The following is a 25,111-nucleotide window of genomic DNA, read 5'->3' as shown; positions in this document are numbered from 1 at the left end:
CTTTAAAGGACAAGAGACCGCTCCCAGGCGACAACCGGGCGAAAATCGACCGACCAGGCGTGTACGTACGGGGAACGGAGATCGAGAGAAACCTCTCGGCGAGAGAGAGAGAGAGAGAGAGAGAGAGACCGGAAGAAGGAAGGGGAGGGCTTCCGTTTGACGTTCGTCTCGGTGGTGCCCTCCCTTCGGGTTCGGAAGATCGCGCCGGTCGATAGGGACCGTTGGCGTTGTCGTTTGGACACGACAGGTAAACAAGATTTATGGATCGTTATACTTACCGGCGGGCCGATGCGGTCTCCTCGCCCAGTCGTCCTCGATCAAGGGTGCGACTTTTCGCGCGCGCAGCGTCAAAGGGCAGGAAGCGACGACGAATAGGATCGGCAGCGTCAGACCACCGTGGAGATGCATCTCGGCGACTCTCGGTCTCTCGCGGCGGCCACCCTAATCCTCTCTCTCTCTCTCTCTCTCTTCCTCTTCTCCTTCCGCCGGTTTATCAGCCGGCTAACTCTCTCGCGCACGGTCCTGGCACTCGCACCGGTGCCTTACGCATATATAGCGCGTCTTCCTCCTCTTTCCCTCCCGCTCCTCTCTCGGTCTCCTTCCTCGTCGTCGAAGCCCCGCGGCACTGGTCTATTAACGACCGTTCACTGCACAAAACTTTTCTGCGCCACGTAATCCGCACCCCTTCGCGCTTCCGCCGAGAAAAACAGGGAGGGAGAGGCTGTGTATCTCGGACGAGCGCGCGACGCGCCGCGCGGCCGCCTCTATTATTCCCGTTCGGCGTGTCGGCGTTCGAGGTGGTACGTATAGGTATACCGAAGGTCCGAGACGCGATCCTCACGCGCGGACGTTCCGCGTTACCGCGCAACCACACATATAGGAAACGCACGAGCTCTCTCTCGCGCGCGGAGGGAACGAAGCGAAGCGAAGCGAACAACTGGCGAGAAAGCCTCTCGGTCTCTCGCGACGCAACTCCGAGCCGCTACTCCGAGCGATCTCTCGATTCGCGCTCCTCTCGCGCCTCGCGCGCCCCTCCGCACCGCCGCCGCCGGCCGGCCACGAGAGCGCGCGATACTGCGGCGCGCGGCGCGCGTTTTATAAGGTGGTAGGTACACGGCCGCGCGCTACGAGAGTGCCCCGAGACTCCCGAGAGAGAGAGAGACGGAGAGACACGGGTGAGCGGAGCGGCGGCTGCTTCGTCGTCGTGTCGTCGGCTCTTCTCTCTCTTCCTCCTCTTCGTCTCGTTTCGCGCCCCCGCGCTCCGCCCTCTCTTGACACCCGCGTGTGGCTCTCTTTCGCCGCTTCTTCTACCTCGCGGTGTTACGCCGGTTCGCGTCTGATCGCGTCTGCGACTGACGACTGACGCACGGTGCGGCCGGCACCGATTTGATTTCCCGACCACGAGTTGCGCCGCGCGCGCCAAGCGTATCGGATAGCAAACGTCCGACTGACTGACCGACTGACCGCGAGCCGTCCGGTCAACTCCTCCAGTCCTCCCTGGTGGGAGGAGGAGGAGGTGGGTGGCCCTCCCGCGCGAGCGCGCCCGTGCTCCCCGGTGCCGTGTCCTCCTCCGCGTGCGAGATCGCGAGATCGCGAGATCGCGCGAGGAACCGGGAAGCGGGATCGGCGGGATTCGCGCGTCGCGAGCCGAGCCACGACCGAGTTTTCGGTCGCCGAGAGCCACCAAGTGCGCGCGCGCGCGTCACGCCTGATACAAAACGCTTTACCACTTTCGTACGGTTGCCCGCTCCCCCGCGGCGCGGACGACGACGGGCGACCCTCTCTGCCACCGACGCCTCTGCCAACGTTAGCGTCGCTCTGTCTGGCGTCGCGCGCCCGCTCCTCTCTTATAATAGTCCGCAGCCACGTGCTATACCGCGCGCTCTCTTTCTCTCTCCCTCTTTCTCTCTATCTCAGCGAGGTGACCGCGTCTTCTCGCGAGGAAAAAAAAAGATTATCGCCGCGATAACCGTCGCCGTTATCTCGTCAACGTACCCGAAAACGACATGCGATATAAAAAGTGAGCTGAGAGAGAGAGAGATCGGCGCTTTCCCAGATAACCGCTTCCGGTAGGTCTGCAACGACGACTGCCCGCAGGCCGCTCGGCTCCGTCGCTTTTATGGGGGACGGCCGAGAGCGCGCCGAGTGCGGCGCGGCGCCGACCGCTGACTGGGCCTGGGGCCCCCGGCTGCGCCTCGCGCGCGAGCAAGGGTTAATCGAGAGAACTCGTGTCGTCCGGTGGGTGTAGCGGGTATAACGAATCGCCGTCCGGCAGCCCGAGAGGTGCGCGAGGTAATGCCGCGCGTGTGGGTGCGCCGATCGGCCCCACTACGTAGGTATGTGCGTGCTCGAGCCGAGCCGAGCCGAGTCAGGCCGGGCCAGCATCTCCGAGCCGAGCGGCGATGAAGCGGAGATGCGTGCGTGCGTGCGTGCGTGCGACGGACACCGCTATCTGTCTCGTCATCCGCGCGTTCGGCAAGAACGGACATCGAGACGAAGGAGAGAGCGACCGCGAATCTGTAACTTGTCGAAAGACTCCTCATCCTCGTATACGATTACTCTCTCGTGGAGTTTCGAGAAGGAGAATATTTCCTGCTCGCGCGGAAGTAATAATAACGGCACCGATATATATCAGCGTCGTATTGTCGTTACGTTAGCCATCCTCTTCGTTTCTTCCTCCGCTCTTATTTCGGAGCGCTACGCAACGAGAAATATCTTGGCCGCGCGAGCATCTAAATTTCGCCAACGGCGCAAACGCACACCCGCGGTCTCGTAAAATTTTATGCAGCGCCAGGGAATTAAATTCATATGTACAGCAATAGCGTGTTAAATCCGCCCGACGGAAGACGCTTTGCAAAGCGTTATGTATACATATATACCCCGAGAGAATGTTTAACGCTTTAATTATATATCGCGGTGGGACACCGCGCGCCCTATTCTTGGCACGTCGGGACCAAACAAACGAGGAATGGAAAATATCATTTTGATCACGCGACGACATTCTCGTCAGACTTGGACGGTGAAAAGGATCCTTCGTTATAAAAGTCTCGGAAAAAGAAGCTTGAGGAACGCTCGCTTCGCTCGCGATATTTCCGTTTCGGAATCACAAAGTCGCGAGAGATTCCGAGTATAAACGCGCGACTGGACGCGAGGCGAGAGCGGGTCGTTCGAAGAACGGAAAGAACGCGGCGATAAATATCGGTAACGACGCATCAATGGTTCGAGTGTTGCGAATGGAGATGAACGGGACGCCGACGCGCGATAATCTTAATCAAATTCGTCGATTCGTGGCGCGTCGAGATGACGTAGGCGTTGAATAAGCTCACCGCGCCTCGCGATGCAAATCCGTAATAAGATCACGCGCGCGCGCGCCTGTTTATTCGTCGCTCTTTTCGCGACGAAAGTGCGTCGCGACGGACCCGTTGAGTATAACGGACGGAAGATCGTCCGCGTAGGTATACGACGATCGCCGCTCGCCGATTTCGAAAAATGCGGATTAGGTGCGAAAGGAGGGAAGGGCGAACGCGTCAAGCGTGAGTACGCGGGACCTCGAGGTGCGAGAAAAGAAAAATGACCGAGAGGGGCCGAGAGGCAAACGCCGCCGCCTCCTCTCGCGTTTGAAGGCGAGAGGGGAGACGGCGCTTTTTCGCAGATTCCACGTGAGATACCTGCCGGCATTCTTCGTCCCGCGGCAAAGGCGTTAAGCCGGATGCACATTCGTCGTGGACGACGTTTCGTTCGCGGTATTCGTTTTCCAAGAAAAATATCTTCCGCCTCGAAACAAATTTTACGGCGGATTTTGTTGACGGTTGTGCGAAGGGTCCGCGCGCTCGATCCGACGTCTCCCCACGCCCCACCCCTTCCTCCCTAGCTCCCACCTTATGGATGGTCTTCGCGTTTCCATTCGTCGCGCCCTCGAATTATTATTCTTGCCGACTAATTGGATAGAATGTCGCGCGTTAAACCTATTTTGAAGAAAAGATCCGCTCGGAAGAGTTCTACGAACGGTGCCCGTCCGGCGTCGGTGCGACGCGTCTCGGCCGATGGAAAGAAGAGGGAAGAGGGAAAAAAAAGGTATCTTCGCGCCTGCCACCCCGCGCGCGACGTTGGCGCGGCGCCGCTTTTATCGCCGGTGCGCATCGGATGACGAGACCGAGGTGTTGGCACTCCCACGCCGTTAGGCCCGTCCATTTATCCCACCCGACGTACAAAACTCCACCCTCTCCGCCTTCGTTCGGCATATCTCCGATCGCGAAATAAAAGGGGGGAAAAAAGGAAGGTGAGGAGGGGAAGGAAGGAAGAAAATAAGACGACGCGCGATGGATCGAGGAGGCGCGACTCCCAACTCCCAATTTCGCCGGCGATTTAAGTCGTCATTGTACGGAGCCCCGGTACGGGGCGGAAATAAGAAGAAATCGCGACCGTCTCGCAGGATCATCAGTCTCTATTGTAGGATTTTACGATGGAACTCTGACGGTGCATCTTGCGCGTTTTCACACGACACGGCGGCGCACACAGGTACGGCGCTCTGCCGCGCCGCGGCCCCGTGTGCGTGAAAAAGAGCGCGCGCGGAGATCGGAACGCGCGAGGAACGCCAGGCGGGAAAGAGAAGGAAGAAAGGGAGAAAGGAGAGGCTTGTGAGAGGGATCGGCTTGAAAGGATGTGGCCTGGCCCGCGCGTCGACTATTCATAATCGAGAATGACAAATCTAATAGATTCCCGGCGATGCGGTCCGCCGCGCCGCGAGTCGCGAGGCGATGTCCGGCGGAGACGATGGTGGTGGTGGGCGCGGGGGAAGGGAAAGAAATGAAGAGAAAAAAGTAAAAGTGGTTTTATTCAAGGCAACGGATGTATAACGCTTCATCGAGTTCGGCCCGCCAACGACGAAGACGGCGCGCCGTCGCCGTCGCCGTCGCCGTCGCCGACGCCGTCGTCGACTCTTATGTATTCCGTTGTATTTAACAATAATACTCACCCTCGGGGCATGCTGTATGCTGTACAAAAAGAAACCCCGACACACGAATGAAGCCAAACTACTTTTACGACAAAGATTTTCGGACAATACTCGTTTCGACCGTAACAACTCATAGTCACGGTCGGAATACTCGGAATGCGGATGGTTTAGTATTGTCATTGGCGCATTTAGTCGCACAGGCTAACCGCCGGACAACTGACCGAGGTATTCGGTTCCTTAGAAATCGAAACCGTAAACCGGAACGCTCGCTAATGCGCCGAATAATGGGACAAGCGAATTATTCGGCGTTCGTTCCCTGCATTATTCGCGCGTCTTGACCGTCACGCTGATTGCGGTTAAACTATTCGTCAGCGATGTCAGCCGACCTCACTTGACTCTAGGATTCAATAATTCTGAGGAATGTACGCGAGATGCGACGCCGACGAGAGAGAAAGCGCTCTCGAAATGATTCTCTTGAAAGTAATAACGGATAACAGATACAGCTCGAAACTAATACGTATGTCATACGTGCGTAATGTAATTGTGTAATCGAATTAAGGAAAACGCGCCGTTAAACGATTAGGACTGAATCTTGGTTGCCTATAATAATATTATTCGCGTGAATTTTACGTATACGGTTATTCGCCCCAGCGACGATCGTTTTCCTTAATTCGATTGTAAAATTACATTACGTATGTATGAGATATACGTATTGGTTTCGAGCTGTATCTGTTATCCGTTATTACTTTCAAGAGAATCATTTCTTTACGTTGATTAATTTGATATATCGGTTGTATTTCACTTATTTATTGAATACAACCGTATACTTATATAATTATTTATGCGACGTATATAAACTTGTGTTTATATATTTATCATTATATTTATATAGTTATTATTCATACACGTTTGTGTATTATATTGACATTTATGTGCGTATGCTCGTTATGCTTATTGCTCGCATGCGCGTATACGTATGCGCGAATGTGTATACAGACGCGAGAGCATTCGCAGGCGATAAAATTGTAAGTCGTATATGTGTATATACGCGTGTGTACAAGTGCACACGTATATGCGAGAAACGGACGCAATCAACGTTCGTTGGCATCGTTAACTTTAAACTCGACTTTATATAAACATCGTGATCTGCGCGTATTATTTACACGAAAAGACGATACGGCGATACACAGCGTCGAGCTATATAATTTTTTATAAACAATAACGCGCAGAGAACGATCTTGCCGCGACGTAAAATTTCCTGGGGGCTACGCATCTGATACTTACTTTACCTCTATCGTGTGCTCTGCGAGAAAACCGGGGGTGCGTCGAAAAAAAAAATATATTAGTTCGGTCAGCAATTTCATGAATTACGTGACGAAATGTTTGCTTGAACGCACAATTGCGCCAAGTTCGAGACTTCTTCGGGGTTACGCGCGTGTCGCTTTCGCGAAATCTAAACTGCCATGCGGATAAGTACGTTTATAACAAGCGAGCGATAACGCGTATCTTTTGCGCTGTTAATTAATTATGACGAAAGTGAAAGCGCGGTATCCTCGTCCTCTCGCGACTACGTTTACCTCGTTTACTCAAGAACGTCGCCAACACGGTCGTTGTCGTTTACGTTCGAAGATTAATGGGGCAATAGACGGAGCGCCGTAAACGATCGGTCAGCGAGATAATACCCACTAACGCCGCTATAACGAAGCGCGTGTTTTTTTGAACGCGAGCGGACGCTCGTCGCGTATCGTATCGTCGCCTTAAATTAAACCTAAGGTCACCTCGACCTCAGACAGCGATATATCGGAGCACATCCTATACGCTCCAAGAGAGCAAGAAAGAGAGAGAGAGAGAAGGAGAAAGAGGCGGTCTCTCGTCGCGCGATTCCGCGTGGTCTTTTCGCCTCGCGTCAATCTCGGCGCTTGTTCCAATCGGATGAGAAAAAGCGGAATATCGTTCGCCGTTCGCCTTCCTAAAAAGATTTCCGCCACCGATCGAGATCCGCGCGCGTACAACGTTCGCGTTATAAATAATCGAAGGAGAGACGTATTGCGTGCCTATATTTAGGTGAAGCCCAGTGCGTGCCAGTATCTTGTTTGAAGCGATCAGCGGAAACAGCCTTGTACTTGGAAATCACGACCGGTCCCCCGGACGCCCGACGCTCCGGCGTGGCGCGGCGCGACGCGGCGCGGCGCGGCGTTCCTGCGGAACGAACGAGCGTCCTTCTTTCCGGCGCCAAGCTGCCGCGCCGCGGTACCATTCATCTCCGAGACAATATGTCTATCTACGACCTACGAGAAAACCAAAGGAAGGGATCGTCGTCGGCAACCCCGAGCCGAATGAAGTTATCGCGCTGTTGCGCCGGCGTTTCACACCCATGTGCCCTCAACCCTCGGGTCCTCCGGCGTAATCCTGGCGCCGGATACAAAGTCACGCGTTCCACGATGCCGGAAGGTTTTTTTCCGTTAGAAAGGCTCTATGACCGAGGACGAATCTTGACCGTCGCGCCGAGCCGAGACCCGCAAATCCATAATACGATTTGTAACTCCATTTGGAACTCCCCTTTAGAAATGCGGTCGAGGGGATCTTACCCCCTGCGCGACAACCTGGTGACTTTGTGGCGCCTTTCTCGGGACATCTGCTCGGGATCCTTGCGGGGACGGTCACATAAGTTATACAGATATAGAGATACATTCTACCTAATAACGGATTTTAAAACGGATCTGAATGTACTTTTCTCTTTTGTGTGACAAATCGTGAATTTTCTCGGCGAACGGAAACCAACGTGCCGAAGTCTGATTGTTCATCGTCTCAAAACGTCTCCTTTCTTCCCCCATCTCACGTGTCATTCATAAATGTTCGGAACCAAAAGTCTCGGAATGCGGCTCGAATAATAGCTCGGCGCATTCTTTCGCTTTTGATCGAACAGCTCCACACACACACACACACATTCGTCTCTTCGCTATATACTACGTCATGGACAATTCTTGTGAGATTATCCGGAATTCAAAAATTTCGCTTGTGACGAAAATTAACTCAAATATCTCGCAACAATTCACCTTCAATCGTCTAAACTACAATTTACAAAAGTTGAAAATAAGCGAGACGTGATTTTGTCAATCAACGGAAAGATGCAAAGATTGAAAGGTCTCATTTTTAAACTATCTCGCGACGAAAAATTTAAACCAGAATCCCTAGGAAAACTTTAATCTTTCAACGGATATACGTTTACTTTTTCATCGAATTCTTTCGCGGAATCCTCGTGCGATGCTAGGGTTTCGCATTATTATTTTTTTTTTTTATTAATTAACATGTTTTCGGTAACGAACAGTCGTTCAAAGAGATCGGGGAGATTTGGCGTCGTCCTTTGTGTGTGTGTGTGTGTGTGTGTGAGAGCGAACGGGCGCTATACATTTCTCACGACTAGGCGGCTATCGGTGAGGAATATGTGTCATGTCGCGTAAACAGACTATAATAATATTACACTATAAATACACAGTCTCTCGTCGACGAGACCGTGTGCAGGCGCCGGCGCCGACGGCCGCCGCCGGCCGTGTACATTACACGCGCCGAGGAGGCATTATCCGTCCTACGTATTCGTCGGTACTCGCTCTCTTATTCCCCCCTGTCCCCACCGCTTTCCTCTACCCTTTTCTCTATCTTTCTCTTTCCCTCCCTCTCTCTCACGCATGTTATCTTTACCTTCCTCGGTTTATAACTCACGTCATTATTTTTTCACTCTTGCCGCTTTTATACCGTCGACTCATCTCTCAAAATACTGCGTATTCCACGCTTAATATCCCCCTGTTTTCTCAAAGGGCTTTTGCCCTAGAATATTAATGAACGCTTTATCTATTTATCTCTCTCTCTCTCTCTCTCTCTCTCTCTCTCTCTCTCTCTCTCTCTCTCTCTCTCTCTCTCTCTCTCTCTCTCTCTCTCTCTCTCTCTTTTTCTCTCGTCTCCTTTTGCCGTGCCTCGCGGCCTCTTTCGCTCGTCGCGTTCATCTTCTCCCACGAGCCGACTTCTCGGGGGGCTCGGCGTTCCTTACCAAACTGACCGGATCGCGCGACACCGCGGCGTGTAGTAACTGGCTTGGTTGAACGACCAACCGACTCGATCTCATCTTCCCATCTCCTTTCCGTCCTCTCGGGTCTTTCTCCCGTCGCCGCCCGGCGCGTATATAGAGGCGTGTGAGGCTGTGAGGCGAGCCGTCGACACGGCGCGACGCTTTATCTTGGAAGAAAAAGAAAAACGAAAGAGACCATATCGTTCTCCCCTTTCCGTCTTATTCGATTTCTTCGCGAATCTGGACGAGCGCGCGAAATGACGCGGTTTCCCTTCCCGTTCACGTTTTTCTGCGCACGTGCTTATATTTGTCGTAGGAGTTTATATACGCGTGGCATGCGGATTGCCGCGTAGGTGTGCGCACGAGGAAGTATTATTCGCGTCCCACGCATTCGGTCGTTATTATGGCTCCAACGACTTCTCTCTCTTTCTCCCTTTGTCGTTTTCTTTCCGGCGGAGTTAAGCCGAGTGTGTATCTCACGCGTGTAAATTACGTAGAGGAAGCATAGCGGCGTCTCTCGGGTACATACCGACGAACGTAACTCCGCGACCTGGTGTATCCTCGACGTACCGGGAAACACCCTGATCTCTAGGATCAAACGGTCATATTTCTTCCGTCGCAATTCGCAATCGCGTCGCGATCGACAGGCAAACAGGCTATATCTCCGCGTCTCTCCTCTTTCCTCTCCGACCGTGTATCTCGCGTTTTTTTTTCCACATTTCTCATTCAAGCGAGTCCGTCGTATTCATATATATGATTGGCCTGTGAGACTGTATCCCCCATTCGCGATGTCGCGGCCGCGGATATTGCGACCGTCGCGGCGCCACGATTACCATACTATTATCATAAATTCTAATCGGAAAACGCGCTGTGAAATTTAAATATCAAACGGCGCGGCGGCGCGGCGCGTGGTGTTTACCGAGACCGGGGAAAAGGTGCCGGCTTTTTCTCGGCCGCGCGAGAGGAGGCCGCGGCTTATCGTATTTGCATCAACGACCATCCGGCGTGAATTAATGGCTGATTATGCGACATTCCTGAATGCATTTACCAACCGCGTGCGGCCCGTAACGCGCGTTCGCGCGCGCGCGCACACACGCTATTCAATTAAATAGCCGGCAAGTAGCGCGTTTTCTCTCTTCAGGTGGCCACGCACGGACGTACGTCTAATTTAAGTCAGCGCAGCGCCCACGTTCTTACGTAGCGCGGACAAACCCACGTGTTCGTAAAGACACGTTAAGCGCCGCCGCCGCCGCCGCCGATCCGAACGTTTTACGACCGCGCACGCACGTCGTTAAACGACGGGAATGTTGGCGCCGTCGCATGACTACTTCGCGCGCGCACGGAGGTGGTACATAGCATAGCACGCAGCGCACAGCTCCGGTCTCCGGGGAATAATGTATAGCGCGAGCAGTCTGCGGCGCGCGAAAGATCGGACCACGTCCAATCTGGAGTAACAAGGAGCGAGAAGCATCCCCATCTCGTCCTCCCCCTTCTTGTCCCTCCTCCCTTGACCATCGTTCGTTCCGTCGTCGCCGCAGCTCTCCGCTCGCCTTTACCTCGCCTCGCACCCCGCCGCCAGCCGCCGTCTCGTTTCGCGTCAGATAAAACGAGGTGTCGGCGCCCACGCCGCGCCGTATCACGCCGCGGAGAAATTCTCCGCGAGCGTCAGTCGAACTTTTGAACGCCGTCGTTTGACGACTTCGCGAAAAATAATTCGCGTCATTGTTTACGGGTTTACATTATGTTGCATGTATACTTACGGCGTTCGTAGACGATGAAATCCATTTGTGGCTCGCCGAGGAATTACGAACTCGTACCTCCCAAGTACCTGAAATCTTCTCGACGAACATGACAGAATCGATGTAATCGGCAGAATTTACGCGTCCGCGAAAAAAATGCGCCGTTAGCCCCGAGAGAAAGCTTAATTTTCTCACAATTAACTACTTTTGATTGTCTGTCAAAATAATCAGATAAAAAAAAATTCTCACATCGTTAAGTATAAAATCATTTTTCGCGGTGAATTTCATCGAGGAAATTTCGCTTTGCTTCTGGTTTTCCGCGTTAAGACTTGCGAGAATCGAAATAGCTCATAAATATGTTTTCAAGTCGTATATAGGAGACAATGTAGCGCACATTGCTTTCTTAAGATTCTCGAAGAAAAAATGTAATAGACATATAGGCGTGCGCGCGCTTTCTAAACTTCGCGCGCTCGTTACTTAACTTCTTTCTTTTTAATCCTGAATATGTATTAGACATTCTCAATACACTCCCTTCCTCTCTTTGCATTTCCGACGGCACCGGATATGCTATCTACATATATAAATGATACTTTATATATTACTTTCAAGTGAATTATCTATTCTCTGTTTTCAGATAGACTAGATAGAGCAAAAAGTTTACAAAAGTTGACAGACGTTCGCTTTAGTCGCGCTTTCTATATATTTCGTGTCCGGTCTTATTTTCCTTTTCCCTTTGAATACCGTTCATACCGTCAAATATAGACGCACGTACAGTATAGTGTATTTTACGCGTTCAAGATCCTCAATCACCCTCGAAAACCACGCGAGCAATGACGAATAATGAGAAATAAATGTCAATATGTATCTTCCTTCCTAATCGCATTTCCTCGCTCGTGCTAGAATTTAGAAACATGAACGTCCCGTATATATAACTTGTTACCCTCTTGGTGCGGAAAGTGCCGCGCGCGGAGGCGAACCAATCTGCAATATCTACCGGGATCTCACCGGCGGCTATTAGTTTCGCCAGAGAGAAGCCTGAGAGAGATGCCTCGAGCCATCCAGGCTCCCGGCCTTTTTCCTCCGGGACCGGGATGGCCTCTCTCAGGCTTCTCTCTGGTTTCGCGCGACAACGCGCGATGGCGCGACGTGTCGCTCGAACGTCGAACGGTCGCGCGCGGCGGCCGCGAGCGCTGAGCGCGCTGCGCTCGGCGCTGTCGGCTGTCGGCTGTTGTCGCCGCGATGTATGCGCGCCTCGTGATTTACGGGAGGAACGTGACCGAACGACCGAACGTGACGACGACGGCACGGCAATGGCAATGCGCCGCCGTCCATGCACGGCGACGGTGAAATAACGCTTTCACGAGCGCACGAAACGATATAATCGTGGAGAGAACCGATCGGCGGAGAACACGGCAATGCGCAGCGTGATTGTGATGTGTCCGTGCAATACTGTCAACGGTCAGATCCTCGCTCTTCTCTGCAGATGTTTCTCGGTGAGTCGTTCGCCCTCCCTCCTCTCTGCCCCTTCCCCTCTGACCGCTCCTCGTGACCGCATGCCGCCGCTCGAACGAAAGTACGCGCTTCGCGTACGATTGTCGGAAAAGAAACGTCGCGAGAGACGAGACACCTTCGTCGCGAACGATCGATAGCTCGTGGACGGTCATCGCGGCAGCAAGTCCTCTTTCTTTCTCTTTTTCTTTTCATTCTTTATGACTATCTGTCCCTTTCGGAACCTGACGTCGCGGTCCCGAAAACGTGTCGGGCGAATTAGCGCGGCCCGCGATAAAAAGTTCGTCCCCGTCTCTCGTCGCCCACACACGAACACGCCTTTCCGTTTCGCGCGGCGCGGCAATACGTTGCGATTCGTCCGTTTTCGTTCTGCACTTTCTGCACCTCGACTCATACCGTCTTATTTGGTTTGCGGGTCGAACGTATATCCGCGTTCCGTTATATAGGTATGTTTCAACCGCACTCTTCCCGCGTTCAAAATAAAATCTTAAATATGTTTCCTCTCGTTTTGGTTCGCGCTTTATTCTTGCATTTTTTCCCCTCTCCTCTTCTCCCTCTCTCGCAGCCTGATCATACGCCTGTCTCATTTTAAATGCCAAGCGCGATTATAAAAGTAGAAAATAAAGCGACGTGATCTGGTTTTCAATAATTCAAATATGGACTAAATAAAATAAGTATACAAGAACGAGGTCGATTATTCTACGAGTCGTCGAAAGATTTTTATATAAAAAAAAAATATATATAGGACTTTTTTTATCTAAAGAACCGCGCGAGTTTATCGAAATCAAGCATTTGTGTTTCTACTGTTCCCGATCCTATAAATCGGTAGGAGAAAGCGGCGGATGCGAAGGGCGCAAATACAACAATCGCTATTTTGGTGGCGGAAAGTGCAGCGAACGTTGCGCGCTGCACCGAAAGTTTACACCCCGTTCGGCGGCGACGGTGGCGGCCGACGATGTTCTCGCGCTGATAGGTTAGGGGGAAGTGTTGGCCGCTGGCTGCCTCGTCTCTGTTTATCCGCGTTACCGAGGTGTCCGCGTCCCGCCCGCAGGTTGTCCCCAGCGCCCGCTCAACCGCGATGAGAAATTCGTAGCGGAGGTTAGACGCCGAGGTAACCTGTCGATCGATCGGACGTGACAGCGCGGACGAGGCGTGGGATTTAAACGTGGGCTGTGGGCTTTTAAAGTCCTCGCGGCCTCCACGTCGATTTCCGCCCGAGCCTGACGCGATTGCGACGAGCCTCGTATTTATTCTTTTTTTTTTTTCTCGTTTCTGTGTTCGCCGCGACAGACCGGTCGGTTACCGTTTTGCGCGTCCGTGAGACACGATACTTGATACCGAGACGGACTTTTGTTGAACGCGTTTTTTCAAATATATTTCTTATACTCTACCGTCATGGAGGTCCGCGGTGAGACAGAATGACACAGTGACGTTGTTGAATAAGTTTGATAGATTCACGGGTTCTAACAGATCGTTTATACCCGTGCATTTTGTTACAGGTGCCAGGTGCCTAGAACACAGCCTGCAAAATGGGAAAATTGTTGTCGAAGATCTTTGGCAACAAGGAAATGCGCATCCTAATGTTGGGATTGGATGCGGCGGGTAAAACTAGTATCCTTTGCCACGTTGTCAATCTCAATTCCATAAACGTATAATTTATTATCTGTACTCGTTCTGTTTCAATTGATTTTTTCATACGATATACATTGCGTAACGTATGCAAGATTTATTTCAATTTGACTGTTTTGTGTATTCGTTTCCTTAATGAAATTATATCAGCAATATTGTATAAACTTAAACTAGGACAGTCTGTGACAACTATACCAACTGTAGGATTCAATGTAGAAACAGTTACCTATAAGAATGTTAAATTTAACGTGTGGGTGAGTATCGAGCACTTTCGCGAGAATCTGTAAAGATCGCCTAAAGAATTACCTTAACCTCGTTTGGGTTATATTAATCGTGTGAAATGTTTCTGTTTGTGCAGGATGTAGGTGGTCAAGATAAAATACGTCCGTTATGGCGTCATTACTATACAGGAACGCAAGGACTTATTTTTGTAGTAGACTGCGCGGATCGGGATAGGATCGACGAAGCCCGCCAAGAACTTCATCGAATCATAAATGACAGGGAAATGCGGGATGCGATCATTTTAATATTCGCGAATAAACAAGATCTTCCGGATGGTAAGTTGATATTTATGGTTTTGCGTTGGTTGTAAATTAATATTTTTTAGTAGTTTTAGTAAGTATTGTGGCGCATCGTATATATGTGCTACGGATATCTTTACGTGGCTTAGCACGATATACTCATTTTCGTCAATACTTTTTTGTTTTCCTTTAGCTATGAAACCGCACGAAATACAGGAGAAACTGGGATTAACTAGGATACGAGATAGAAATTGGTACGTTCAGCCATCTTGTGCCACAACGGGAGACGGGCTTTACGAGGGCCTTACGTGGTTGACCAGTAATCATAAATTATGAGCAAATATTTATTTTTCACAAATTAGCTATATATACGGAGAATACACGTTTGCTTTGTATTTTTTATTTTTAATTTATCATGTGGAGGCTCCCGTTAAAACGAACAACTGACAATGATACATTTGACGACATCTTTTTTACGAGTAAAGTTATCGCAGGTGCAAAAGGGGAAAAAACAAACGATATAAAGATAACTATTAATGGTGTGTTCCAATAATACTGATACTAGATGAATAGTAATTTATTGTAAACGAGGTACCAAGGGACGTGACCTTTGTTATGCTAGCTATTTATCCCATTTCATGGAAATAATTATTGAATAGAGTTACCCTAGCGGGTTTAATGTTTCATGAGACACACAAGTTGTACAACTTTAAAAAGAAAAAGAAAAAATTTACGAGAATCTATAGTTATGATATTACACGAGGTTTACAGATTCACAAGGATTGGTATACTGTATAACTTACTTTTGCAGGATTGTATCTAATATCTATGTAACTGTCGTTTGAGCGGAGTTGCGTTTCTCGAGCGAAAAGTACCTCAGGTTTTTAACGAAACGCGGCTAGATTTTTAACTTTGCGATATCTTGTTGTCAAAAGGCTATCTCTAATGTGTACTATATAATATTCATATATACATATAGCCCGTGAGTATAATACGTAAATAAATTTACCATACCTACATTGAGGCTTTATATAGTACAGCGAGATTATTTCGTTAGTAAACATTTTTGCTATTTAGAGTTCTGTGCCGAAAAATTGCTTTTAATTTATTTTTTTTTCTTTTTTGGATAATGTCTTCCAACGCGCGTATTTTAATTAGCTCCCTTAATTAGCATCTTTTTCCGTGTATCTTGATCACGGGTGGTCGAAATGCGATAATATCTAATCATCAGACTTATTATGATTACGCACAAGTCACAGAGTATATAGGAAGCAATGCAATAAGGAGTTATCGGTTTACTGATATTGTGAGCTCAAAAACAAAAAAAAAACAAAGAGAAAAGCGAGGAAAGGAAACAATGTTACACAAAGAACGTAACAGCATTGAATCTGCCAATATTTTTTACTATTTAAGTGAGTATTGGATAATAAAGCATATTAGTGTATTAGGTCGCAACGATCGGATCGTTAAGAGCAACATTTTAAACGGATGAGATAAATGTTTCCGTTTCATTTCTCATAGCATAATCCATAGAGTAAGACTAGTAAGAGAATATACTTCGAGATTCATAATTGATTCGTAGAAGTTTACAAGTGTTCAAAATGTTTGTGTATGATTATCGAATCAAATTGAGTTACGAGTAAATAATAGCGATGATACATCTTTGTAATTCATGGATGCATTGACACCTTGTTTACATTCCATGGTACATTAGCGAATTAGACTATTAGAGAAACATTTTTAGTTATATGAATGATCTTCACAATTGGATTATAACAAGAGATCTTTCCAGACGTAAGTTTGTACAACTTTCCCAACATCCGTACCATTAATATTAAGTACTCATTTAACTCACTTAAGAGATGGTGTGAATGTTGAACGCATCGTCTGTATAAAAATCATAATCAGGCTTTGGAAATGCTAAACTGTTTTCCAGAGAACGTTAGATATATTACCTAGCACTCTATGGTCACGTATTTGTACAACTTCATGAACGTAATCTTTACATTTTTTAACACCGTTTCAAGCATCGGTATCATTATCGTGTACTCTCTCTCTTTCTCTCTCTTTAATGATATTAAAAAATATTATGTAATTGTGTTACGTTTTATCAGCAGCTTTAGCAGAAGCCATTTTCTCATTAAATGTGATGTTATGATGTTAATTGACGAAGTTTTATGTATATAAATATGTTTGATATATTCCAGTTTATGTCGAGCGTCTTATATGTTCCACATATCCATACTAATATGCTATAAAGAAAAAAATACAAATACCAATACAAATAATATAAAGAAAAAATACAATAACGAATTACATATACGCGAAAAGTTTCTCGAGGACTAATAGAAAATATTATTTCACGGCAATTTTGATAAAAAAAGGGTTATATTGGCAAGGAAAAAAGCCGCTCTAAAAAGACAATATAAGTTCCAGAAGGAAAATAAATTTAAATATTTTTACATATATCTGTTTATTAAATAAATAAACTATTTCACTTTTTAGCATTGAAGTATAATAAGTCAGAGATAATTTTAAATTATCAACTATTTTGCTTCACTAATATCCAAAGCCTGAACGTAGCGAGAATTTTACAGCATTAAAGAAAAACCTATGATTAGTTTGTAGCAGTAATTACTGTAATTTTGTTACTACACGGCCAATTATGTCCAATAGCAATTTAATAAATTAGTGTGTTGTAGAGTTAAAGATAAGTTTCAGAGATAAAATAATGAAAAGGCCAATGAGAAAGATTACAAATCTTGGATTCTAAAATACATAGTTTCCAAACTCAGTTCGGTGAAGAAATTATTTGAACAAATAGTTTTGTTACGATATTGCGTTGCTCTTGTCTTGCAGAATAAAACATTCGTAAATATTTAGAGTACAGTTGTGTCATTTGATACAATTTTTAGATAATTTGATATTATCAATGTTACATAGAAACCCTAAAAGTTATTGCTATTGAGAGATTGATGCGCTGGAGATTTTTACTCAAGATACTCAAGAAAAGGCATACAATAACGTGTCATCCCTTTTATTTATACATACACATATATATATACCTATTCTTTCGGTTAGAAGAATATTCAGGTGTGATTTGCCATTTAGAAAATAAACGACATTTGATAAGTGCGACATCGTATCAGGGGCCATACAAAAAAAATTTAAGGCTCATTAAAGCGGAGTAATAAGGAATAATATTACACGTGAATCGACGCTGTCAGCTTACACATTGATCGACACTATCAGCCAGAGAATTCCTAATGCACCACGATCGTGAATAAAATACATCCATGAACGAAATATCTGCCTTAGAAGAAAGGAAGACTTATTGTTAGCGCAATAAAGGAGAAAATCAATACTGTTCTGTTAATTTACATATTTGCTATTTATTCCTATTGTTTGAATAGTCTATAGTATGTTACATTCTTAATTATATGGCCCTCGAATGTTATATTATAAAGCTATTTACATGTAATTATTCAAAATAAATTTTAACTAATACTTTAGGAATCTTCATTAGATCAACGAGTAATCCGTATTCTTCAGGATAGGAAGAGCGGATTGTTCACAAAGAATCTCGGGCATTAAAATAATTTCAAGCATTAGCAGCATTTATATATACTGGTGCAACAGGAGCTTTTTGGTTTATGTGTGTGGTGTGTATATGGAATATAAATATATAAAATAAATGCAATATATAAATATATAATAGCAATTTTTACGAAATCGGAAATCGACGAAGCTAGAAAGTATGTATGTACTTGTATATTACTATCATTTTTGTATAATAAAAATTTCTTCAAATTCTGCATTCTGCGGTATATACACATATGTACCATGCAATGAACGCGCAGCAACTTGTAATAATAATTTCTGGGTATAGAAGATAACGCTGGAGATACTTTACAGTTTAATTCTTTTATTAGTATTTTGATATATATTATTCCCAATTTACATAAGACTGAATCAATAATAAAGTAAAATAAATAACATTGTTAAAATTCAGCGAACAGTCATGGTTTTACTATTTCGACAGCCAATATGATCAGTTTGAATAAAACGGGATATTAACCATCACATTATCTTTCACGTTTTTCACTTTAGTTTCGGAAATACTTGTCATTCTTGTAAATCGAAGTTTAATCACATATATAATCTCAAAGAAAAAGAAAAAACACGTCATATGGTTAATGCGTGTTCTACTTTTTTACAAAAATAAAACTATATAAAATAGAATTTTTAAAGCAGGTAAATATTAAAATATCAATTTTTTTTATGACAATATCGTCATATAAAAAAAAACCTCAAATTAACACTGCAATGCATATAGATCATATATATACATATATCTTTTCATTGTGTAAAATCAATGTGGCAACATTTTGAGTTCTTAGTTACCACGGTAATCGCATGTTAATACTGCAGTTCAATTGCAAATTCGCAGATTCACAAATGAGATTCGTATAACCGTGCACTTTCGCGTTCGAGAGATATCTTTTGTATATTAAAAATAAGCTAAAGTTTTTTTCATCGTACCAATTCGCTTGTGGTCTAACTGTATAGACTCTAAAATACCATGTACATGTTAAAATATTTGTGATATATACATTAGAGCTACAGTTAGTACATTGTAAAAGCGTTCTTAGGGCTATATGAGATTCATATACACACAGAAAATACGAGAATACTTAATAAATATATTAAATTGCAACTTATTTGGTTCGCGATCGTGATTCTCTCGGAGATTTCAATTCGATTAATATAGCTTAAACACGAATATATCTGATCAATTTTGTAACGTACTTAAAAAATTGTTCTACTGTACAATCAACAACACGATTATTGTATTCCCAATTTGATAGACATCTCAAATACTTCCTATTTCGATATAATCTTGCACGGATTTATAATAAATGGTTGGATGCTATCTGCTGGGCCGCTGCTCCTCCACAAGCGCTATCAATCGTTGCCGCGTTTTCTTATTGTTTTGACACGTCGCCGAAATCAGACCGATTAAATGTTTAACTGAATATTCCTGCAAGACGTAATCATGAATTTTATATGCTATTATTGTAGGCAGAGAATAAAAAATTGCCAATATCCTACATACGTAATATTTATATATGTAAATACCTTGTGCTCCTTAATCCATTCTTCGAAGCTATTTTCAGGAAGATAGTACGCTTTGATGTACAATTCAACATACTCCCTATGCGGCATAGGTCTCAACGACGTCACTTTCTCAAACTTTGACTTTAGCTGCGTGAAATCGAGTTGCATTAGAGCTCTACCGCCATTTGAACACTTTTTAGCATTGGAAAACCTAAAGCGACAAAATTACATTTTCGTCAGTTGAATTTAATTCCTTTAGAATATTAAGTACTCTTAAAATATGTAGATAATAAGTTCGTCGTACCCTTCCACTAAGGTGTGCGTGATTAAGTGAGCCACGTTTTCCCATACTGCATTACATATATTCGCATTCAAAGGTATATACGTTCCAATAGTATTAAGTCTCTCGTTCAAAATGCACACTTTCTATAAAAGAATGTCAAACAATATTTTCAATATCATAATTGACAATATTTAATAGTAAACTATTTATCGCAACACATACCTGGATTAGCGCATCGATATAATTACTGTGTTGAGACATGACGTCCGTCACCTCCCAATTGACTTTGTTCATCAAATTCAAAATATTTACAACGTCAAACGCTCGCGACGTTACCGCCATATAGACTGGCTTTCTTAAGTCTGCGGCAGACGCTATCGTTTGCATATAAAACTGATGTAAAAATCCTCTCTGAGGACTGCTGGCAATGAGATGCTCTAAATAAGACCTTAGGCCTTCGTACTGCTGTCCTAAAAATATCAGAGACTCGACAGCTACAATACGTTCCGTTAATCCGTGAAGTTTCTCGGGCTGTGACAAATTCACAATGGATGAAAGCTGTGGTTGTCTTACTTTGTCGTAATTCGCATTGCCATTTTCTTCCATTGTATCATTCTCAGAGATAATCAGAGTTTCTCTGATTCGCGTTAAGGATAATTTTAATTTCGGACTGTATAACGAGTCGCTATTGATTTGCTGAAAAAAATAGAGAACCGTATTCCAAATCACGTTCCAGTCACGCGAGCACAGTTAAAAATTAAGAATCGTAACGCGAACTTACGAGATCCGACGTAAAGAATAAGTGTACTGTGTAGAAGCACAGCTCGAAAAATTGTATCATGCTCTGTATGACAGTAACCGCGATTGATCGTAAAAGCTTCGACATCTGTAGATACTTGCCGCACACTCTCAGTATGCTTAACGTCGTGTTTGTGACCATAGGTCCAGACTGTTTGAGTTTGCACTTCTTTTTGTTAACTTTCGTATGATCTGGCTCGTCGACATATTCATGCTTCAATTCATCGGGAATATCCTCATCGGACTCGTCCGAAAAATATGCAGGTTGATCAATCTAGACAAGAAAACGTGAAAGATCAGTAACATAGATTAATCATTTTGGCGGCGTTAAAATGTATTAGTTCAATGATTTTCCTACATCATTTATTAAAATATCTTCATCCATAGTATCATCCAATCCTATTGTGAACGGTGACAAACCGCCCTCCAGATATCTTTGCAGGTCTCCTGCGACTCCCGTAGAATTATCGCTGTCGCTTAAGGTCGAGCTATCTAAGCTATTCCACGCTTTACAGTTATTGAGCGAAGGTTTAAGACTTCGAAATTCCAATAATTGAGTAGCCATGAAATCGGACTTTACAGGACACAACTCCCAGCCGTCGTTTTCCAAAAACATTTTCAATTCATCCAAACGACAGGCGTGATAATGAGAAAAGTAAGATAGGGACTGCTTTTTTATGGACTCTTGCAAGTTCTCCGATTTGAAACCACAAAGATCTTCCCCAATTTCCATCAACCTATAATTCACAAACAGTTTGACGGATGATTCTGATTTAGTACCAACTGACAATTATTATCATTATACATTATCAATTTGCTTACCTGTTAACTATACCCAATACCTGAACAAACTGTTCAAACTTGGTATTTGTCAGATCTGTGTTCGTTAAATATACCGATATCTTCATCTCCACATCGTGCCATACTCGGACCATACCATTCCCTAATTTGCGTTTGACATAGTGCTTGCTTCTAGTCGCCTCTAAATCCTTAACATCAGATTTACACTCGACTTTATCCTCTTGCGCGTTGTGCCAATTTACAATTAAATGATACGAATTCAGTATTGTCCACAATGATTTGCACAGTTCCGTGAGGCAAGCTATACGTTTCTCACGAGGCACAGCCTGACACAATTGTTTATATTGTCTTTTCACGTCACCTCCCGCATAGCGATAGATAACGGCGAACGCCGTGTTATGAATGGCAGCAGTGAAATGCAAGTGCAATTGATCCATGGCAGATTGAGTCTTCCCCAATAACGTATAAGCTTCCTGAATAGAAGAATACACCGCGACGTCGAATTCAGTACACATTTTAGAGAGCGTATTGTCCAAGGTCCTTTCCGCTTGATCCAAAATATTTTGTAAGTTTGCATTCAGCTCAGCGATACAATGGAAATGCTTGTAAGTCTGAGCGGCGCTCTGGCACTCCAAAAGAAGCGATATAGCTCCAGGATAATTCCCTTCGTCCAGAAGCTCTTTCAAACGATTCCCCGTACATTGCTATATAATGTGATACAAAGTTAGAACTTAGCCTCTTACAAGGCGTATATATTTGTTTTTAACGACAAATGTGTAACATATAAATTAACCTACCAGGGTCTTTATAGTATTTAAACTATTTAACAGTTCTTGGGTCACTTGTCGTCTCTGGTAATTAGCTAATATGCCTAAGCTCGCTTTAGTAAATTGCTTCTCAGCTAATTTCAGATCTGCCCTTCCCATCTTACATATTTTTAAGACGTCCTGCAGTTGTTCCTGCAGCAGGTAAATCCTGTCAAATTCTGCGTTACAGGCACTCTGTTTCTGCAAGATAAGCTGCAACACTTTATTGGAGACAACTTGATGTTGTTGCTTGAGTTTCTTATAACATTTCTCGATTTCCTTAGAGTGCAGTATCATTGGCAGTTTCTTCAGTTCGTAGCGCGACGAATCAAAGCTACCATCGGTATTGAAGTAAACGTCTTCGACAGAGTCCAACACATCTTGATCGGGTATAGGCTCGCTCTTCGTCGATTGATCAGCCTCGGAGCAGAGGTCTTCACATTTTTGTAATTCAGGTGGATTAAGTAGATCGGGATTCAAACCCATAAGCGGCACTTTAGTCGCATTCTAAAAAAAATGATAAACGATTACGGATTTTATCTTTTTTAACAATAGCATAGCTAATATTCAAATCAAATGTTGTTTCCTTTAATTTTAGCTAACAATCAGGCGTGGCTAATGTCAGTACAGATTTGTCGAGACTGAATAAACTTTTTCAAATACATATAGGGTGATTATATACAGAGCGATTATAATTTATATATGTAATTCAATACGGCTCTTAAATATAAATATTGAATTATATTCTGTATCTAAATTTTATATATATACACACCATGACATAAATATAACCGTTACGAGGCGTAATATAAACGATATCGAAATGCTAAATTCCTCAAACTGCTATTTCATCAATAATGGTTCTCGTTGAAACCAATTACGAGGATAAGGAAAACGCCAAGTAAACGCAACGTTAGTTTGACAGCGAAACGTCAAACGTTGGAATGTAGGTACACATCATTTCCGAGTCGTCGCATAACCTCACTCCTGGGCAGCGCAGCGAACGGAGCTCATGCACTCGCGTGTTACGATAATCGCGTATTCGTGAACGACGGGCTTACCTGCTTGTTAATGAGGTCGAAAAATTTTATCTTCAAATCCTCCATGATGTCGGACTGCATCGCGATCGTCAAGCCAGACGCATTCTCGTCTGTTTATACGACCGCAATCGGCTGATCGCTGATCCGCTGATCGGCTGATGCGCCGTACCTACGCCCTGCGTTACCGTGACATTTCTAAGAAGGAGCAGGAGCGGCATAATAATAAATCTCGACGGTACATCGATGGCCCCTCTCGAATCGCGGACTCTAATTCGAATTCTTCGGGACGAAAGGAGAATCGATCGTCCGCTCTTGTCAACGTATGATATGAAACGGGCGATAATACCGTCGAGATATATGTTGCCCGACGCGTCGATTCCTATTGAAGTTGGTCAAGTATACACGTCGATACTCGCGGCAAAAACTTCAAGTTTCCGTCTTCCGATAATGAATCTTGCAAACGCCGCTACATTCAGGTATGTGCGAAGATTCGGCTCGAAAAGCCTCGATACAAATTCTGAGCCAAGTATTTTGTTCCTAGATTATAATATTTGTAATAAAAATAGAAAAAGGAGAAAGAATCTGATGACCCTTGGTCGCATTTCAAACGTAAGTTCTCGTAGACACATATGGTATAGAGCATATATAGATAATATATTCGTATTACGCAATGAAGATTTTTAAAGAAGCGGATGGTAAAAATAAAATGGCGAGATCGCGCAGTTAATTATAATTGCAACCGATATAGGGTGTCCTTCGCGAATTATCTTTTATTCATGGTTTATTATTGAATGATACAAGTATCCCAGGTAGCAGAGTGATGTCACATGACGTATTAACTAACGTCTGCGATGACGTCTCAATACGTCACTAAGATGCTTTAATTTTAATTTAGACGTCATTCTGTTACCTGGGATATATAATGTGTGAATATATAAATAAATACAATAACGATTAGAGAGAGAGAGAGAGAGAGAGAGAGAGAGAGAGAGAGAGAGAGAGAGAGAGAGCGCAGCAGAAAAAGAGAGAGAAAATGTTAAAAGAGAGACAGATCAGGACGTACACTTTGGTCAAAACGACAAGTACGTGCGAACAAAATTTGTAGAATTTATAAGAATAAAAGGACAGAATTGCTACAATTTTCTCGATCAAAATGTCTTTAACGTTTTTGACTATAGAGATACATCATTTTGGAATATAATATCTATTTTAATAAATCTATTTTATGATAATATATCAAGAAAAACTGTGCCAATAATAATAGATCAAAAAATGTCAATAATTTGTGATATTCTCGTATCGTGGAGAAAAGAAAAGTGTATAATAGTAAGAAGAAGAAATAAAATGAAAGCACGCGTGGGACGCTTTAATCCGCGTAATAGCTTGGATAACCGGCGAATAACCGCGTTTCATCTTCTCGAGGGATCTAATAGAGGCTTCTTCACAAGTTCTATAAAACTCGACGCCAAGTTAAATTAAAAGCTAAATTAAAAAGTATAAATTTCTCTTCCTTATAATTAATTTTAACAATTATACAGGGAAAAGGAATTTATTTCTTAACAACAACGATTTAAAAAACAGGCATTATATCAGAAGTTTAGAAATTTATTTTTGTCGTTTGAACGCACACACACATACACACACGCACATTTATTCCTTCTAAAATCTTATTCGAGCAATTCGGCATCGATGCGAAAACCGGTTTATTTTATCGCGCGCCACTCTATGCGTATTGCAAAATCGAGTCTACCGCGAAATTATCGTTAACAGTTCTGTATAACAATGTGCATTGTGGCATTATGCTATCTGACGTATCCTCATTCGGAACATCGCGGCGATGTAGTTTGCGC

At 44.6% G+C, this 25,111-nt stretch overlaps 3 protein-coding genes across 6 annotated transcripts in view; 1 reads left to right on the top strand and 2 right to left on the bottom strand.

Moving 5' to 3' along the window:
• Sog (chordin short gastrulation) overlaps window positions 1-11,863 on the bottom strand; it is a 39,491-nt gene extending 27,628 nt beyond the window's left edge. Inside the window, exon 1 of one of the 2 annotated variants that reach the window (XM_077400143.1) lies at window positions 10,778-11,863. In XM_077400143.1, the coding sequence (XP_077256269.1) occupies window positions 10,778-10,802 (25 nt within the window). In that variant the 5' untranslated portion in view covers window positions 10,803-11,863. Of the gene's footprint in view, window positions 1-278; window positions 2,038-10,777 lie in introns of those variants that run through there. The other variant, XM_077400134.1, reaches the window with a different exon arrangement.
• A 194-nt stretch (window positions 11,864-12,057) lies between these two features.
• Window positions 12,058-18,230, top strand: Arf51f (ADP-ribosylation factor 6). Of its 3 annotated transcripts, none has more exons than XM_077402023.1 (5): window positions 12,058-12,249; window positions 13,765-13,876; window positions 14,045-14,148; window positions 14,253-14,451; window positions 14,609-18,230. In XM_077402023.1, the coding sequence occupies exons 2-5, from the start codon at window positions 13,795-13,797 to the stop codon at window positions 14,749-14,751; spliced, it is 528 nt and encodes a 175-aa protein (XP_077258149.1). In that variant the 5' UTR covers window positions 12,058-12,249; window positions 13,765-13,794; the 3' UTR covers window positions 14,752-18,230. The 3 variants fall into 3 exon arrangements, with proteins under 3 accessions (XP_077258149.1, XP_077258140.1, XP_077258157.1); XM_077402014.1 differs by lacking the exon at window positions 12,058-12,249 and adding an exon at window positions 13,190-13,376; XM_077402031.1 differs by lacking the exon at window positions 12,058-12,249 and adding an exon at window positions 13,653-13,673.
• A 129-nt stretch (window positions 18,231-18,359) lies between these two features.
• Vps50 (vacuolar protein sorting 50) lies at window positions 18,360-23,664 on the bottom strand. The gene is made up of 9 exons (XM_077400156.1): window positions 23,283-23,664; window positions 22,213-22,728; window positions 21,437-22,119; window positions 20,973-21,351; window positions 20,598-20,888; window positions 20,039-20,512; window positions 19,838-19,959; window positions 19,555-19,744; window positions 18,360-19,456 (listed from the first exon to the last, which is right to left on the bottom strand). The coding sequence occupies exons 1-9, from the start codon at window positions 23,340-23,342 to the stop codon at window positions 19,346-19,348; spliced, it is 2,826 nt and encodes a 941-aa protein (XP_077256282.1). The 5' UTR covers window positions 23,343-23,664; the 3' UTR covers window positions 18,360-19,345.
• Between the last annotated feature and the right edge of the window lie 1,447 nt (window positions 23,665-25,111).

The sequence above is a fragment of the Temnothorax americanus genome, unplaced genomic scaffold (genome assembly GCF_048541705.1).
Source record: "Temnothorax americanus isolate GAGA-0224 unplaced genomic scaffold, ASM4854170v1 Scaffold1, whole genome shotgun sequence".
Classification (NCBI taxonomy): domain Eukaryota; kingdom Metazoa; phylum Arthropoda; class Insecta; order Hymenoptera; family Formicidae; genus Temnothorax; species Temnothorax americanus.
Note: the sequence above shows the minus strand (reverse complement) of the source record. Positions and strands in the feature narration are given on the sequence as shown.